General features: G+C 44.6%; 1 protein-coding gene and 1 long non-coding RNA gene across 2 annotated transcripts in view; both read left to right on the top strand.

Annotated features, from left to right (window-relative positions):
* Nucleotides 1–17,646, top strand: part of PPM1F (protein phosphatase, Mg2+/Mn2+ dependent 1F) — a 38,444-nt gene extending 20,798 nt beyond the window's left edge. Inside the window, exons 3-7 of the mRNA XM_081842852.1 lie at nt 3,895–4,097; nt 6,011–6,199; nt 10,565–10,708; nt 11,463–11,556; nt 17,054–17,646. Of these exons, the coding sequence (XP_081698978.1) occupies nt 3,895–4,097; nt 6,011–6,199; nt 10,565–10,708; nt 11,463–11,556; nt 17,054–17,421 (998 nt within the window). The 3' untranslated portion in view covers nt 17,422–17,646. The remainder of the gene's footprint in view (nt 1–3,894; nt 4,098–6,010; nt 6,200–10,564; nt 10,709–11,462; nt 11,557–17,053) is intronic.
* The window catches only part of LOC309330943, a 316,600-nt gene that overhangs the window by 290,198 nt on the left and 7,853 nt on the right, over nt 1–18,549 (top strand). The window lies entirely within an intron of this gene.

An 18,549-nucleotide genomic window follows, 5' to 3' on the forward strand; every position in this document is an offset into this window, starting at 1 on the left:
CAAAGCCTGTCACCAAGCAGGGCATATTTACACATCAGCCTGGAACATGGGAGACTGCCTATTGTGTCAGACCATTGGTCCAACTGGTTCAGTATTGTTGACACTGGCTGGTAACATCTCTCCAGGATTTCAAAACGGGGTAGAATCATAGAAATGTAGAGTTCGAAAGGACCACGAGGGTCGTTTGGTCCAACCTGCAGCACATAGTTATTCGCTCCTACAAGATACAGTGATGGCCATGGAGAAGAAGACAATCAATAACTGCAGTGCAAGAATCTTTTGTGCAACGTGGGGCTCGAACCCACAACTCCAACTGAGGGTATTTCCCCTCTCTTTCTGGACGTGCCAGGGATTGAATCTGGGACTTTATGCATGCATAGAAGATGCTTTCCTTATGAGCTATGGCAACCAGGGAGTTGGGCTGGATCAATAGATTATGGCATATCATAGCAAGAAAGGGATTTTCACTGTACCTTTTCTTATCTTACCCATGTAGCTGCATGTGGTGAGATATTTGTATGTGCCCCCAATTTTGTCAAAGAAAATACTAGTTTTCAAACCATACTGTTGACACGTGGGTCCATGGTTTTCAATTTCACACAAATTGTTTCCTGCAGGAAGCTAGATTGGTAAGGTCCCTGCACAAGGACTGAACCACATTGAAATGCAGCACCCGTTGCCATCCCTAAATATGTGCTTATTATTGAAGGTGCACATTGCTATGTTTCCTGCTTTACAGTTAATATAGTGCAAACTAAGCATATTTATTCTCCAAGGTAAACCCCACTGAATTCATTATGACTTGTTCTCATGTAAATGTGCGTAAAATGGCAGCCTTAATGTATAAATCTTCGAAATAGTCCCTCTTAGTTTAGGAGTCGGTTCAACAAAGCAAAGTTCTCACTTAGATCTGCGGTTCTATAACTAAAGAGAAAAGGAAACAAGCTTGCTATGCCGCATAATACCTTTCCAGAAGCAAAATTTGTTTTACAGCAGGAAACGTGTAATAAATAGAATTCACTTTAATAAAGCCCGTCTGTCACTTCTGCAAAACACCTGAAGTGACATACAGTAAAATGGAAATCCAGCCCCTCCAAGTTCAGCACAGTTTTGTTCTCTTCTATTAAAACCAGTGGGAAATACCTGAAATAACTTGGCTGTTGGTGGTTTATGCCTGAGTTACCATTGGATACAGTTGTTAGCCACATTGTTATGCAAAGTATTCTTCCATCTAGTCTGGGTCACAATTGCTGTACAAGCGGTTTAGATTTCGAGATGCTGTGTCGGTACTGAGGATGGGACAGAAACGTGACTCAGCTTGCCTTTGAAGCCAAATCTGTCAAATTTGCAATTCTTGAAGCAATATTGAGGGCCAAAACACAGCCATCCTTCAAAATCTGTGCCTACTTAAATTTTGCAGTGCAGTCCTCCAACAGAACAGTGTTTACAAAAATGCATATATTAGGGTGAAATGGTCATAAAAATGAATATATTAGGTGGAAATGCACATAAAAATGAAAATATTAATGAAAATAGCAAGCCATAATGCATTACGGTAGGACAAATTGCTTGCAGAAATGTGGTCAAAACCGCATACAAAAATACATTTCTTAGGAGAAGTTTGCACTACAGTGCTGAAGAATTTTAATTATTTTTATTTTTTTTTAAAAAAAAATGCAAATTGCTGCAGAAATGTCGAGAACTGAATTTCAGAGTGGGGGAAACGAGAAGCTACGAGAACTAAAATTGACAGATCCCTCCATCCCTACTAGGGACTGCCTGTGTGCTTTTATCTTTATCATCATGTTGCCTGCTTTACCTGTACTTTTGTATATAAAGATATTATTATTATTGGCATTGGTTTTCAAAATCAAAAGTAAGCATATCAGTCCATAAGTTTTTTTAAAAAAAATAATCCATCAGATGTCAAGCAAAGCCGGCAGGGAGGAGTAATGTTGGCTGATGCTGAAGCCCTGTCGTCTTTTGTTTAGTCAGACTTCAGATGGAATGTGGGAGGTGGTGGCAGACAATTGGACAAGGCTCTGCTAGCAAGGTGCTAGGCAGGTTTCAAGCTGCGCCTAGGAAGGCTGGGTTGTCAGGTAGCAGGGCTGGCCCAAGACATTTTGGCACCTGAGGCGAACCATGAAATGCTGGGCCCCTCCCTGCCAGGAAAGAAGGGGTGAGTGAAGATCTGCATCAGGAATGCAAAGCGAATAAAGATCTACAGCAGGATCTGCTGCTGCCCCTGCGGATCCTGCCGCCTGAGGCCGTCGCCTCACCTTGCCTCATGGGTGGGCCAGCCCTGCCTTTCAAGGAGCAGGGGACACAAAATAAACCAATAGTTGGTACTAGGATTAGCTGGCACTCCTGCGATACTTTTTCCTTTCATAATGGAGACATTGGCTCAAGCACCAGAGAAACGGGGGCATACCTTTTAAAATTTCAAGAAATGCTGAGGAGTTGCTTTAGGGGGCAGCATAGCTTGCTGACATTTTTCCAAGTTCTTCTTTTGAAAAGCATTTATGGAGTGTTCCAGTGCTGCAGTATTAACATAAATGTGCTCAGCATCTGAAAACAAAAATGCACATAATTTTTTTAAACAAACAAACGACAAATTGGTGCACACTGGTTGGAGGTGGGGAGCGGTTAATAGTTTCTTATTGAATGTGGTGCTATGAGCGTGAGCCAAAAAGTGCTTCGATCACAGGCAGAGAACCTGTGGCCCTCCAGGTGTTATTGGACTGATGCTCTCATTCGTCCCAGCCAGCATTGTCAATATTGGCAAGGGATGAGGAGGAGTTGCAGTCCAGCAACATGTGGATGGCCACAGGTTCTCTGCCTGTGATCTGAGACAGGATACAGTAAGGCAAAACGAATGAGAAGGGAGAAAAGCAAAATAAACAAGTTCTGGCACCAGCACGTTCATATTAATACGTAACGAAGTTATGTCCAGTGAAATGTTTACTTTTAAGGAGGCAGGGCCAGGAGTGGAGAAGGCCAATGGCAGCTAGTCTCATCTTGCAGAGGGAACTTGGTTGTCTGTTTACTCCCTCTGATACTGTGGTATTGCCCTGTTCTAAACAACCAACAGCTTGGGGAAATGAACAGCAAGAAGCACAGTTTTTGTATCACACAATTATATCATAATTTCTTTGTGAATACATAATTTCTTTGTGAAACATGAGGTTGGGGTGAAATGCCCACCTCAGGTGGCACAGGTGCAAGAGATGGCACTCCACGTACTTCACAGTTTCCGCCGCCACCAGAATGCCCCCGGGGCAGAGAAGCCAAGCAGCAATACTTTGTGGAATGCCCTGACTCTTGCCCCTGACTCTGCCAGTTTGGGTGGGGGCAGAAGGTGACAATTTCCGTTTTGTCTCAGGTAGCAAAACGGGAGGAGCCTTCCCTGTCTCCTACGCTGAGCAACACAACCATAAAAAGGTAAAGGGACCCCTGACCATTAGGTCCAGTGGTGGCCGACTCTGGGGTTGCGGCGCTCATCTCTTTTTATTGGCCAAGGGAGCCGTACAGCTTTCGGGTCATGTGGCCAGCATGACTAAGCCGCTTCTTAATTCGCTTACTTAATTCGTTCCGGAGGTCCATTCTTAACCTGAAACTGTTCTTAACCTGAAGCACCGCTTTAGCTAATGGGGCCTCCCGCTGCTGCCGCCGTGCGATTTCTGTTCTCATCCTGAAGTAAAGTTCTTAACCCGAGGTACTATTTCTGGGTTAGCGGAGTCTGTAACCTGAAGCGTATGTAACCTGAAGCGTATGTAACCCGAGGTACCACTGTAAACAGGTGAGAAAAACCTCAATCAGTGGCAGGTTGAAGGAGAAAGCCAAATGATGCAATGTAAGCCCCCAAAGATGACTTCTCTCTCATTTTATTTTCAGTGCTGGATGGAGGCCCTTTGCAGCGCTGCTTCTTTAACAAACTCTGGGACATTTGCTGCAAGTGGCAGAAGCAGCCGCCTCCACCACCGAAGCCGCTTCATCGCTACCTCCAAGTTTCCATCCATGCAACCCGTAATACCCGCCGGAAAATGGAGGACAGGCATGTTTCCCTCCCAGAATTTAATCAGCTGTTTGGCTTGACGGTACGTTTCTAGGGTGAGAGAACACTGGCGGCGTCAGGACAGAAGTCCAGAGAGCCACTCAGCAGGAGTGAGCTAGGGGCAGGGGATATGGCAGGGCTGGCATAGCACATTTTGAAATAAGTGAATTAATACATGTTGCCATCTAAACTTTCATAATAATGCTTCAGATCAGTCTGAAACCTATTCCACAAAAGGTAGACTCTCCTTCCTTGGAGGTTTTGAAGCAGGAGTTAGATGACCAGCTATCATCCTGCATTTCAGGGGGTTGGATCAATGACCGTTGGGGTACCTTCCAAAACTACCAATTCTATAGATTCTGTGAAAGAGGGCGGTGTCCCCACAAAACCATTACCTGCAGGAGCATCTCCAACCCCATCACGGAGATCCAGCTCCGAGGGCCTTCTCGGTGGTGGCACCCGCCCCGTGGATGTCAGATGTCAAGGAAATAAACAACTATCCGACTTTTAGAAGACATCTGAAGGCAGCCCTGTTTAAGGAAGTTTTTAATGTTTGATGTTTTATTGTGTTTTTAATATTCTGTTGGGAGCCGTCCAGAGTGGCTGGGGAAACCCAGCTAGATGGGTGGGGTATAAATATAACAACAATAACAACAACAACAACGAAGTCCAGGGTTTAACATGAAGTAACTGCACAACTGTGAGAGAGTGCAGGTACTCACAGATAGGGAAGGGGCACAAGTTTAATTTAATTCACACTTTTGGAAGCACTACAAGAACCAAAGCACAGAAAATTTGAACCTTCTCTGAGTTTACAGTGCAGTTTCCCATCCAAATAACGTTTGCAGAAACATATATGCTGGGGTCAAGTGTCATTGAAGATGCATATATTAGACAAAAACACTCAATTTTAGAGGAAATTGCGAAAATGTGTATATTAGGTAAAGTTGCTGGAAGTTGGATGAAGATCGCGATGAGTTCACACCAAGTTCTTTGAGGAATCTGTTATAGAATAGGCATTGGTTGAGCACACTAATCTCAAAACTATTTGCTAAGTTATTGTTCTCACATAATAAATATATTAATCTGAGTCTTGAAAATCCCTGCTCTTCCCCCCCCCCCCGGACTAGTTCTAACTATTGTGATTTGGGGAGTGGGATTCAGGAAAATTGCTTAAGAGATGAAGAGGCAGCTCTAGGTACATGTCCTGTGCAAGACAGCGGGTAGCCAATGTAGCCAATGTAGTGCAGCTAAATGAACATCATTTAGTGGTATACCTGTTCCACTGGCCAAATGTTTTGCACCAGCAGAAGGTTGCTGCGTAAGAAAATGCGAAAGCAGGTCGCTGCTGATTTCATTTCACAATAGATTTGAGCAACCTGTTGCACAGCAAAGTAGCACACCTGTTGTACAGTGGTGCCCCGCAAGACGAATGCCTCGCAAGACGAAAAACTCACTAGACGAAAGGGTTTTCCGTTTTTCGAGGTGCTTCGCAAGACGAATTTCCCTATGGGCTTGCTTCGCAAGACAAAAACGTCTTGCGGGTTTGCTTCCTTTTTCTTAAAGCTGTTAATACCCGGGGAATCCGCGCTCCGCAAGACAAAAAAATTGCAAGACGAAGCAACTCGCGGAACGAATTAATTTCATCTTGCGAGGCACCACTGTATTGGATTATTTATCCTGGTCTTGTTACTGTTTATGCTTTGGCTTCTAGGTCCCCCTTATTGGTTATTTTTCTACTTATTATTTATTTGTTTCATTAAAAAATTATATGCCTCTTGAGTGTAGAAAAACCTCACAAGAGTTTTATGGGGTGGGGGGAAAGATATAGCAATGAAATTATCACTGAAAAAATATCTTCAGCCCAGTAGGGCCATTCCGATACATTCACAGAAGAAGTCACATGTGGTAAAAAATTACTTTTGCCTTCTCTTTACATGTCCTTGCCTCCGAAAGGATGAGGTGGACCGAGCGTACTTCGCTGTGTTTGATGGTCACGGAGGAATAGATGCGGCTAACTATGCAGCTGCTCACTTGCACGTAAATGTGGCACATCACAAAGACCTTCTGAAAAACCCGGTGGAGGCCTTGAGGGAATCTTTCCAGAAAACAGATGAAATGTTCCTTGCTAAAGCCAGGAGAGAGGTGAGTGGAGAGAGGCGAGTACTGCAGTAATTGTAGATTGTTGGCTTGCCAGTGGGTACAGGGAAGCTGAGTGCTGAGAAATGTGTCCTCTTGGTAATTGGCTTTTCTGTAGCGTTGCAGAAAATCCCGGGTAAATAATTTATTGGTTCACTTAATAGACTTTTGCCTAAGAATCATTGTCCACAAATCAGAGGAGGTGAAAGGTTTAATTTAGCCCAACGTTGATGGATGTTGGGGTCTTTCCAGAGGGGTAGCCATGTTTTTTTTAAGCCCAGTAGGTTCTTCCAGGTTACTTTCTGTTCACTGTCACTCATGCAAGGATCCAGGGAATGATGGGCTACAGTACATATGTCAAGAATTAAGAGAAACTGCATCTGGGATTAGGCTGCTGTAGCCGATTCCTTCTTTCTAATTCAGGTAAATTGGGAACCTGAGCTGTAAGCAGGGTGGTTTCTCTTGTTTGAATGGTAGCATAGTGTGAGAGAGATTAAGTAAGGAAACTCGTATAGCGTAGTAATGTAGATTACAAGGTGATTTGGTGGGCCAGCCATTCCAAAATAATGCTGAAATGTACAGGTTGCAAATCAAAGTGATTTAAATAGCAAGGGGGGGAGTGCTTTTAAAAACCTGTTTTCCAGCTATGCAATTTGTATATTTTCTGAACAAGCATGTATATGAACTGTTTACTTTAAAAAATCAAAACTGCATTGGTTTGCAACTAAATAGAGCACTTTTTAGAACCTTGAAGCATAATCCAGACCTCTGATTGACCTGTTTAGAAACAAGGTGGGCATTCGCGAAGGTTAATCAACTACCATTTGACACTCCCTATGCACATAGAGGGACAATCCCTAAGCACAATCATTGAACCACAAAATGCCCAGAACTTTCCTGAGGCCAGACTGGCAGTTAGTACTAGGGAGCAGGTGGCACTGTGGTCTAAACCACTAAGCCTCTTGGGCTTGCTGATCGGAAGGTCGGCAGTTCAAATCCGTGCAACGGGGTGAGCTCCTGTTGCTCTGTCCCAGCTCCTGCCGACCTAGCACTTCGAAAGCATGCTAAAAAGTGCAAGTAGATAAATAGGTACTGCTGTGGCGGGAAGTTAAATGGTGTTTCCATGCGCTCTGGTTTTCACCACGGTGTTCCGTTGTGCCAGGAGCGGTTTAGTCTTGCTGGCCACATGACCCAGAAAACTGTCTGCGGACAAATGCCAGCTCCCTTGACCTGAAGCGAGATGAACTCTGCATCCCATAATCACCTTTGACTGAACTTAACCATCCAGGGGTCGGCTTTAGCTTTTACCTTACTAGGCAGAATAGTAGCTTTCCTTCCAATATATTTTATTTTGGGGGGTTTTGGCATGCATCTATTGACCTATATAAAGTGTGGTTCTCACAAAACAGATCTACAAAGTTAAAGCACTAGAAACAACACGTGTGTGTGTGTATTTACCGTATTTTTCGCCCCATGGGGCGCACCGGCCCATAGGGCATACCTAGTTTTTTGGGGGGGGGAAATAAAGAAAAACAATTTTATTTCCCCCCAAGTGCGGGGCTGGGGCGGGGGAAGCCCGAGCTTCCCCCGACCCCAGCCCCCAGAACAGGCTGCTATCCGCAAGCCGTGGGATAAGCGCGCCCCAAGAAGCGCGCCCCAAGCTTCTGGGTGCAGGCAGCTCTCCGCAAGCCATGGGAGAGCTGCGTGAAGTCGTGCAGCTCTCCCACGGCTTGCGGAGAGCTTCCTGAAGGCTGGAGAGCGAGAGGGGTCAGTACACACCGACCCCTCCCGCTCTCCAGGCTTCAGGGAAAGCCTGCATTCGCCCCATAGGACACACACACATTTCCCCTTCATTTTTGGAGGGGGAAACGTGTGTCCTATATGGCGAAAAATATGGCATATCCCTGCCCATGATCTTCACTCCTCTCACTATACCAGGCTCAACCACCAAAAATCTCTTCTCATTAATTACTCCAACCATTCTCCTCTACTGTCCCCATGTGGCTAGAATTCCCTCTCACTGTCTGTGATGACAGTTCTGTCTTTCCCCATCTGTACTATCCATTTAAAGCATTGCCGTGCCACTTTAAGCAGTCATGGCATCCCCCGAAGAATCTGGGAACTGTAGGTGCTGAGAGTTGTTCAGAGGCCTTTCTTTGCCTTAGGTAAAGTAAAGGTAAAGGGACCCCTGACCATTAGGTCTAGTCGTGACCGACTCTGGGGTTGCGGCGCTCATCTCGCTTTATTGGCCGAGGGAGTCAGCGTACAGCTTCCGGGTCATGTGGCCAGCATGACTAAGCCGCTTCTGGCGAACCAGAGCAGCGCACGGAAATGCCATTTACCTTCCCGCCGGAGTGGTACCTATTTATCTACTTGCACTTTGATGTGCTTTCGAACTGCTAGGTTGGCAGGAGCAGGGACTAGGCAACGGGAGCTCACCCCGTCACGGGGATTCGAACCGCTGACCTTCTGACTGGCAAGTCCTAGGCTCTGTGGTTTAACCCACAGTGCCACCCGCGTCCCTTTCTTTGCCTTACAGAGCTACAATTCCAAGAGTTCCCTGGAAGAGGGATTGATTGCTTAACCACTCTGGGAATTCTGCCTTTACCCTTCTTGATCAGAACACGGGAAAACAGGAACAGCTTTACTGCTTAGTGAGCCAGCACACTTTGTTCCAGCTGAAAAGTGCAACAGACTTTGCTTTTTAAATTAAACCTGATCGTTCAGAGAGAGGGGCTTGTTATATTCCTGAGTGGGCCACTACCACCCCAACCCCCCGCTTGATGAATACAGCCCACAACATTGTTCTGAGAATACTGCAAACCTCTTGTTTGTTTGTTTTAATATTTAATGCTTATAATTTATGTTAATGCAAGCACTAGATCTCTCTATCTGATTGTACCTTCTCACGTTGACCACTGCAGTGGTTGATTGTAATAGATGTTTGAAAGCAAGAATTTCTATCGCAAAGTATTGGAAGACACAAGATTTACCCACGCTGGAGGAATGGCAGACGCAGTTGATGGACTATATGGAACTGGCTGAAATGACTGGCAGAATCCGAGACTTGGGAGAAGAAACAATGGAAGAGGACTGGAAAAAATTTAAGGACTATTTGCAAAAACATTATAAGCTGTATGAATGTTAAGAAAATGCATGATTTAGGAAACTCGAGCTTCAGCAACTTGATTAGGTGAAATGAAAACTAAGGTATAAGAAATAAGAGGTGGAATTATGAAATAACTTTATTATGTTTAATTTAAATACATAAGAATTGGGACATAACATTGTGAATCTAGAAACATGATAAACCGAAAGATACAGTAAGTTATGAAATAAGGTAACAAATTGCTGATGTTTGTATTACAAAGAATGCAGGGTTTGGAGGATGTGGGGAAGTCCAGTTGGTTTGTTAAAAAATATTAAGGAAAGTTGGACTCTTTATACTTTTTCCTTTTTTTCTTTTTTCTTTTCTTTCTTTTTTCTTTATTCTGTATATCTTTGACTATAAGAAAAGAAACTTAATAAAAATATTATTAAAAAAAAAAGAAAGCACTTATTGAAAAGGGTATGACTGCCAGCACTGTATTGAATAGAAACAAACCAAGATCTTTAGGAGCATCTTCTGTTGCAATAGTTTTTGAATACATGAGTGGTGTCGGATGATACAGGTAATTTGGATTCTTTCCAGTCTGGGTTTAGGCTCAAAATTGGGGCAAAAACAGCCTTGGTTGTCCTGATTAGTGCCTTACACTGGGGAAGGACTGGGTGTCCACAAATCAGAGGAGGTGAAAGGTTTAATTTAGGCCAACGTTGATGAATGTTGGGGTCTTTCTGGATCTCTCAACAGCTTTTGATTTCATTGACCATGCTGTCCCTCTGGATCGGTTGTCTGGGATGTGACTCCTCAGAGGAGCAGCGTTAACAGTGGCTGCATTCCTTCTTGGATAACCAATCTCCGAAGATGGTAGCAAAACATTTATCGGCATGTCTCAGAGTTCTGTTCTTCCCTCGCCCCCCATGCTTGTTGTCATCTACATGAAACTGCTGGGAGAAGTCATCTGGAGTGCGCAGTAACTCCCAGCACTCTGGGAGAAGTCACTCAGAGTCATCCAGGCACACAATAACTAGTTGCATTTTATTTCTTGACATGTTTTGAACAACCGGATAGAAGTCATCACAACAATAGCAACAAAAGGCTCGTGTGAATTCACTCTAATGCTTTTTACATCGCTAACAGAGTTTCTACGATCTTTGATGCACGGTTAAATAATGAGCACCAATTCTCCCCACACAGTTTCATTTCATCCTTTTAAAGGCTCTTTATAACATTCCCTCCCCCTTCTCTCTCTCTCTCTTCAAACTATACAGAAGCTGCACAACGGTAGCACAGGTGTGGCTGCCTTGATTGTTGAGAACAAGTTACATATAGCTTGGCTTGGCGACTCACAGGTAATGCTAGTCCAGCAAGGGAAAGCTATAACCCTGATGGAACCTCACAAGCCAGAGAGAGAGGTAACTACTGCTTCTTTGAGTTTCCCCCACAAAGCTCTTGGCCTCTTGTGTATGTACACCAGTGTGGTGTAGTGGTTAAGAGTGGTGGACTCATAATCTGGTGAACCAGGTTCGATTCCCTGCTCCTCCACATGCAGCTGCTGGGTGACCTTGGGCTGGTCACACGTCTCTGTAGTCTTTCAGCCCCACTCACCTCACAGAGTGTTTGTTGTGGGCGAGGAAGGGAAAGGAGATTTTTAGCTGCTTTGAGACTCCTTATGGGTACTGACAAAGCGGGATATCAAATCCAAACTACTACTTCTTCTTCTCTTAACACCGGTCCTGAAAGACCTACATTGGCTCCCAGTACGTTTCCAAACCAGGCAGAGGGCTGTCTCTGTGGTGGCACCTGCCCTTTAGATGTCAAGGAAATAAACAACTATCTGACTTTTAGAAGACATCTGAAGGCAGCCCTGTTTAGGGAAGTTTTTAATGTTTGATGTTTTATCGTGTTTTTAATATTGTGTTGGGATCCACCCAGAGTAGCTGGGGAGGCCTGGCTAGATGGGCAGGGTATAAGTAATAAATTATTATTATTATTATTATTATTATTATTATTATTATTATTATTATTATTATCATCATTATCATCATCATCATCATCATAGAAATTACTGCCTCCTTATATCCCTAGGCTGGTTGGTACTGTGCTTCCTGTGCCTGTCACACCTACAACTATAGATTTAGTGAGCTTTTGTTGTTGTTGTTTATTTAGGATGAGAGACAACGCATAGAAGCCTTAGGAGGTTGCCTTATCTACATGGACTGCTGGCGTGTCAATGGAACCCTGGCTGTTTCCAGAGCTATCGGTAAGCCATGTCCTTGAAGAACATCAGCCCTAATGTGTTCATTTACCATATTTAGCTCTAATGAAATATTGTCAGCATGTAAGTGTGATGGGGCGGCAGTTGTTTGTTCTACCGCGGTTCACAACTTTGCGTTCCGCATCAGTTTGGAAGTTATTTCAAAGCACAGCCTTGACAGCTAGAAACTTCACAAATAACACACACACACAGGGAATGCTTTGATACTGCAGGGCTTTTGTGGAAATCTGTAACGAGCACAACAAAAGCAGCCATATCCTAACTGCACAAGGCCATTTTTTTTTCTTACCAACAGACACTGCAGCATTTTCCTAACCTTGGACTGAATCGCTGCCATTATTGCACCTACATTAATAATTGTTCCATGTGGTACATTGCCATAGTAACACAAACCTGACAGTGCACACCGAAGAATACTGCTCTTGCAGCTCCTTCCTCGAAGCATCTGTAAAACTATTTTATTATTATAGTTGTGCCTCCTGAAATGGCCCAAGCATTCACTCCTATTGAGAAGTCGTGGGTCGTTTCCCCTCTTCACTCGATAACTTTTTGAAAAATGCTGTGGGGGGGGGGAAGCTTTTTTAGGGCCAAATGTAATATAAAAATGTGTTTTAATAAATAAATAAAGGTAAAGGAACCCCTGACCATTAGGTCCAGTCGTGGCCGACTCTGGGGCTGCGGCACTCATTTCGCTTTACTGGCCGAGGGAGCCAGAGTACAGCTTCCGGGTCATGTGGCCAGCATGACTAAGTTGCTTCTGGCGAACCAGAGCAGCGCACGGAAACGCCGTTTACCTTCCCACTGGAGCGGTACCTATTTATCTACTTGCACTTTGACGTGCTTTTGAACTGCTATGTGGGCAGGAGCAGGGACCAAGCAACGGGAGCTCACCCTGTTGCGGGGATTCAAACTGCCCGTACGGTACCCCTGCCCGTACGGGCCAGTCTTGACAGACTCTAGGGTTGTGCGCTCATCTCACTCTAGAGGCCGGGAGCCAGCGCTGTCCGCAGATACTTCCGGGTCACGTGGCCAGCGTGACGAAGCTGCTCTGACGAACCGGCACCAGAGCAGCACACGGAAACGTGTGTATACTATGATATTCAGATATCATAGTATATTGCTATATCAAAATGTTTATCTGTGGAAAGAAAGCCCTAACACACATCATGATTCACGATATAGTGCCAGGTAAAAAATTATGAAACCTGTATCACGATATCGACTTCAAACTGGTTTTCGGCGACATAACACCCAGCCCTTCCCACTATGCTCTAAATCTTTTATTATTACATTTATATCCCCCTTTTTCCTCCATGGAACTGAGGGTGCCATCCATGGTTCTCCCCCTCCCCATTTTACCCTCACAACAACCCTGTGAAGTAGCTTAGGCTGTGACACAGCAACTGGCTCGTGGTCAGTTTCATGGCTGAGTGGGGATTTGAACCCTAGGTTCCCAGCTCCTAGTCAGATACTCTAACCCAGGGGTCAGCAAACATTTTCAGCAGGGCCCGGTCCACTGTCCCTCAAACCTTGTGGGGGGCCGGACTATATTTTTTGGGGGGGAAATGAACGAATTCCTATGCCCCACAAATAACCCAGAGATGCATTTGAAATAAAAGCACACATTCTACTCATGTAAAAACACACTGATTCCAGGACTGTCCACTGGCCAGATTGAGAAGGCGATTGGGCCTGATCCGGCCCCCAGGGCTTAGTTTGCCTACCCATGCCTAACCACTAAACTACACTGCGCTTATCTTTTTTTGTCATCCAACTAACACAACTTTCTCTAAACTTTAGGGCAGAAGTCCTTTTTTACTTTTCAATTGTAGGATGTGTCTTTAATAAGATTACGATGGGGTGGGGCAGGGCATAATGGCATTGCTGGGGGTTGGCTTAGATGATCTTTGGGGTTACTTTCCAACCCTGCAATTTTATGATTCTAAGCAGCAAAGTACCAAAGCTTCCAAGAAAAACAAAAAAATCCAGAAGGGGAAACAAACCAGAGGCATTTCCAAATTAATTCATAGAAGCGTTCCTTAATTTTGATTAACTGCTTTTACAAGTAGTTGCATATTTTACGTGTTTAACCTTCTTGCGGGGGTTGGGGGACAGAAAGGCAAAATAATGGGTTTTAACATTTAAAATAATTCTATATGTACGTGGGTGTGTTTGTTTCATCAGTAGCTCACTGGTGAAAATCTGCTCCCTTGCCAGTATTAGACATTAGACATGACGCTGCCTACAGCAAAGCAAGACTCAGTTTTCAGACTCCAACTGTGTGTGAAGAGGAAGAACCATTTGCTGCAACATTCATATCACTGCATTGGGAAGTGCCCTGGAAAACAGAATAATGAGCTGGAGGACTGCAGCCGCATTCTGGGGCTCATTCAAGACACCATGCCAAACCACGGCTAAGGAAGCTTTGCGTGAACTGACAACGCCTGGTTTGCAATACCAGAGTTGGAACCTATGGTTTGACACAGATTTGCAAACCATGGTTTGTGCTAAGTTTGGCTTGGCGCGATTCCTGAATTAAGAATGCATAGTTACTGCTGTTGCTCTGCCTTCGAAGCTGCTGCACCATGGAGACGAGAGAGAACTTAGGAGCTTATGAAACAGTGTGCCAAGAGGAGGGAAAACAAAATCAGACAAGCAGTTCTAATCCACAGTTTGCATCTTCGGGAGCTTCAACAACGGCTGGGATTCTAAACTGTAGTTATCGCAAATTATGGTTCTCCCATAATCGGGACGATTATGGGACGAGGTGGAGCGGCTCTGTGTTTGGTGTGGAGAGAACAATCTGGCTCTTAATACAGCTAAGACCAAGGAATTGGTGGTGGATTACAGGACAAAAAAGGCGGTCATTCAGCCCTTGTATATCAACGGGGAACGGGTGGAGAGGGTGGCGGAATTCAGGTTTTTGGGAGTGACTATCGATCAGGGCATGACTTGGAGCGCAAATACCACTGCTCTGGTGAAGAAGGCTCAGCAGAGAATTTATTTCCTCAGACTTTTAAAGAAGAACAATCTGAGTGAGAAACTGCTGGTGTCCTTCTACCGAGGCTCCATAGAGAGCATTCTCACATACTGTATTTGTGCCTGGTTCTCCAGCTGTACAGCTAGGAAGAGGAAGGTGCTCCAGAAGGTCATAACCACAGCCCAAAGGATTATTGGTCATCCTCTCCCATCTTTGGAAGAACTGTACGGTTCCCGTTGTCTTAGGAAAGCAAACAACATCCTGCAGGATTCATCTCACCCGGGATACAGTCTGTTTGCACTACTGCCTTCTGGCAGGAGATATAGAAACATCAAGTCAAGGACAAATAGACTGAAAAATAGTTTCTATCCAAGAGCTGTGGCCTTTTTGAATGCTGTAACTCGATAGTGTGACCTGGAAGTTTGATGGGTGTGGGTGTGGGTGTGGCTGGAATGTGGTTTGTTTGGTTGTTGTTGCTGTTTTGCTTTTGTTGTTTTTTTAAGGGATGGCATCCAATTTCGTTGCACTGTGCAATGTTGCACTTGTGTAATGACAATAAAGAATCTATCTATCTATCTATCTATCTAGGAAGACATTTGACAGTGAGGTAGGGGAACCAGGAAGGCGGGGCCTAAAGTCTCTTCCTGTTAGACTGGGAGTTGGTCAGACATTCCCATCTGTCTTACTGCCTGACACAAGGAAGGCTGTTGGAAGTGGGGAGTCAGAGGCGTCCAGAAACTCTCTTTCTTTTTAAGTAAAGAAAAATAAAGAAAACGGCACAAAATATTGGTCCTCATTCTCCCTGCACCATCTTGGCTGACATGTTGTTCATCACAGGAACTCCTTCAAGCCATGCTGTGTTCCTATGCTTCTCTCCGCCCCCGCCCCCCAAACGGAGTTACATTAAAGCAAATGTAAATCAAGGCAAAATCTGCAAGTTCCTGCTTAGGCAAAACATTTGAGGATTTCAAGGGAAGCTTTTTTAAAAAAGAAAGAAAGAAAGAAACCCCTTTGGGAAGATCAACAAGATTTTTCACTTATCCATGGAAAACCTTCAGTTCTAGCTCTGTAGTCCTGGTTCACCACCTGCCTGCAATGGGATTTTTGAAAGACCTTTACAGCAACAATTTCTTCCGAAGAGACCTGTGGCATGGCTGGGGTGCATGCACATGTACGCACACTCTCTTTTTTCATGCACCGCATTTGATCACACACACAGAAAGACAACTCTTTCAAAGCAGCGACTGCATTTGCTATAGACAACCAAACCCCTGCTTTCCAAAGTGCCTTCTCTGCTGGGGAAGAGCAGAGCAGACTTCTCTCCATCCTAGCAAGGATAAATTGTGCTTCTTCCAGCCCCATTACCTGTTTGTTGTGCTAAGGCGAAGGTTTGAATGGAGAGATAGATGCACAAAGATGACTCTCCCTATCTGACTACCTTCCCATTGAAATAGAGAAGTGCAGAGAAGTGGCCTTCATTGGATCAGAAGCGCTGGCAGACCTGGGGTGGGGTGGGAAGATTAAAGCCCCCCCCCCCCCCGCTCCTTATTTGTTTGGATGATTTTTAATTGTGCTTCATCTTCGTGTGGTTTTTAACTTTATGTGTATACCACTCAGCAATTCTGAATATTAAGTAGTATACAGATAAAAAGGTAAAGGGACCCCTGACCATTAGGTCCAGTCATGGCTGACTCTGGGGTTGCGGCACTCATCTCGCTTTATTGGCTGGCGTACAGCTTCCGGGTCATGTGGCCAGCATGACTAAGCCGCTTCTGGCGAACCAGAGCAGCGCACGGAAATGCCGTTTACCTTCCCGTTTACCTATTTATCTACTTGCACTTTGACATGCTTTCGAACTGCTAGGTTGGCAGGAGCAGGGACTGAGCAACGGGAGCTCACCCCGTCGCGGGGATTCAAACCGCCGACCTTCTGATCGGCAAGTCCTAGGCTTTGTGGTTTAACCCACAGCACCACCTGCGTCCCTTAGTATACAGATACCTGGAATGAACTAAATATACACAAGATCACTGTCCCTGCACTGCAGTTTGCAATGTTTTCTCCTCAGCTGTAGGAAGGCCTTGTCAGGTCACAAAGGTTGGCTTGGCATGCAGATCACCCAACCTTGGTTTAGAGCAGGCATGTATAAAGGTCCGTCTTGGGGGCCAACAACATTGGTCAGCCTTCACACATGTTCATTTCATCAAATCTGGCCCTCTTTGAAAAACGTTTGGGCACCCCTGGTTTAGAGCAACGTTTCCCAAACTTGTGTCTCCAGCCGTTTTTGGACTGCAATTCCCATAATCCTTGGCCACTGCCCTGCTAGTTAGGGTTGATGGGAGTTATAGTCCAACAACAGTTGGAAACCTAAATTTGGGAAACCCTGATTTAGAGCTTCGCTTTAAACAAAGGCAAAGGTTGACGGCTCTGAAAAAGGAATGGGGCAGTTGGGATTTTGTACCTTGTGTGGTAATTTACTTCATTCTCTCCTGCTTGCTTTTTTAGGCGACCCACTCCAAAAGCCTTATATCTCTGGCTGTGCAGATAGTGCATCGTTTGAGCTAACTGGTGCCGAAGATTATGTGCTTCTCGCTTGCGACGGATTCTTTGACACCATCCAACCTTTTGAGGTGGTGGACCATGTTCTAGAGCACTTAATGCAGAACAAAGGAGACGGCCTCAAGACTGCGGAGAGGCTGGTGGCGGCTGCAAAGGAAAGTGGATCCAGTGACAACATCACTGTCCTGGTGGTGTTTCTAAGGGAGCCCAAAGACATCATGTCCGACTGCCTCAGAGACCCTAGAAGCTGCTCTGCTGACGACTGCACAGGGAACCTGCTCCTTAACTTTTCCAGCTCCGAGAAGAACCATTGAAATGGAAGACGAAAGGGTGACTATCAAATCCATTTAAAGCACAACATCCAAACGTAAGCAAGTTTAAATGGGGGGATTCCTTTTACCACTGTAAAATGAAAGCTATTGTGTGGCAGACAAGATGCAAGAACCTAAGTATTTCAAAACCCAGGGTTGTCTTCAACTAAGCTGCTCAAGAGTAGTCCCTTTAGAAATCAGTGGATCTAAACAAGTCATGCCTATGGATTTCAGTGGGTCTGGTCTATGGTTCTTCCATAACTCCGGCCAGTGTCTGGATTGTACCATTTTAGATTGCAGGTTCAGGGAATGCATAACTGAATGTCCCTTCGTGCAAAAAAGAAAAAAAAATATTTTAAAAATCCAACAGCCCTCCTAGGTGCAGCCAAACTATACCTGAGTGAAGGCTTCTAACCTTGCTTCTCTCTGGTTGCATTTGATCACAATGGTAAATCACAGTTTGAAATAAGACATGGTTTAACATCCAGGAGTGCTTTCTGGACTGCGCTATGCAGAGGAGAAAACGAAGCCAGAGTGTGACTTGATGTGACCTGGTTTGTCTCCTCCAAACAAACCATGAGCGGTAAGTCAGAACCAACATTGGCTAATGGTTTGTGTGGAGGAAATGAGGCTCGGTTCATGTGACTTGTTTTCTCTTGTGCATGACGCAGGAGCAGGGAAATTTAAAAAGGCTTGTATACCACAAATAAATGATAGTTCATTTTAAATGTTTTCATTTTAATGTTGAGTGCGGACCAGGTCTCTGACACAACAGTTTTGTGGAGGGTTTTGTTTTGTTTTTAAATGGAGGAGCATTCAGTCATGCAAATCTCCATCTAAAGCCAGCCATGAAACAACTCAGACACAAGGCCTCAAAAAGTCTGGTGGTTTTGCATTTACTTATTTGAAGTAGTTTTAAGCCTGCCCATTCATTTCCCTGTCTCTTGGGGAGATGGTAAAATAACATACTGTATGTTAAAGATCAATACTTGGAACCCTCTGGAATAATTTTAAATATCATTTAAAGGGGGTTGCATCTAAATGCTACTTAATGATAAGCGTGAATAAGCTACCACACCCTCACCAAAGATGAGTGAATTGCTGTGGACAGATTCAGTATTAAACAAAGTA

The sequence above is a fragment of the Podarcis erhardii genome (genome assembly GCF_964252035.2).
Source record: "Podarcis erhardii genome assembly, chromosome: 15".
In the NCBI taxonomy this organism is placed as follows: Eukaryota; Metazoa; Chordata; class Lepidosauria; order Squamata; family Lacertidae; genus Podarcis; species Podarcis erhardii.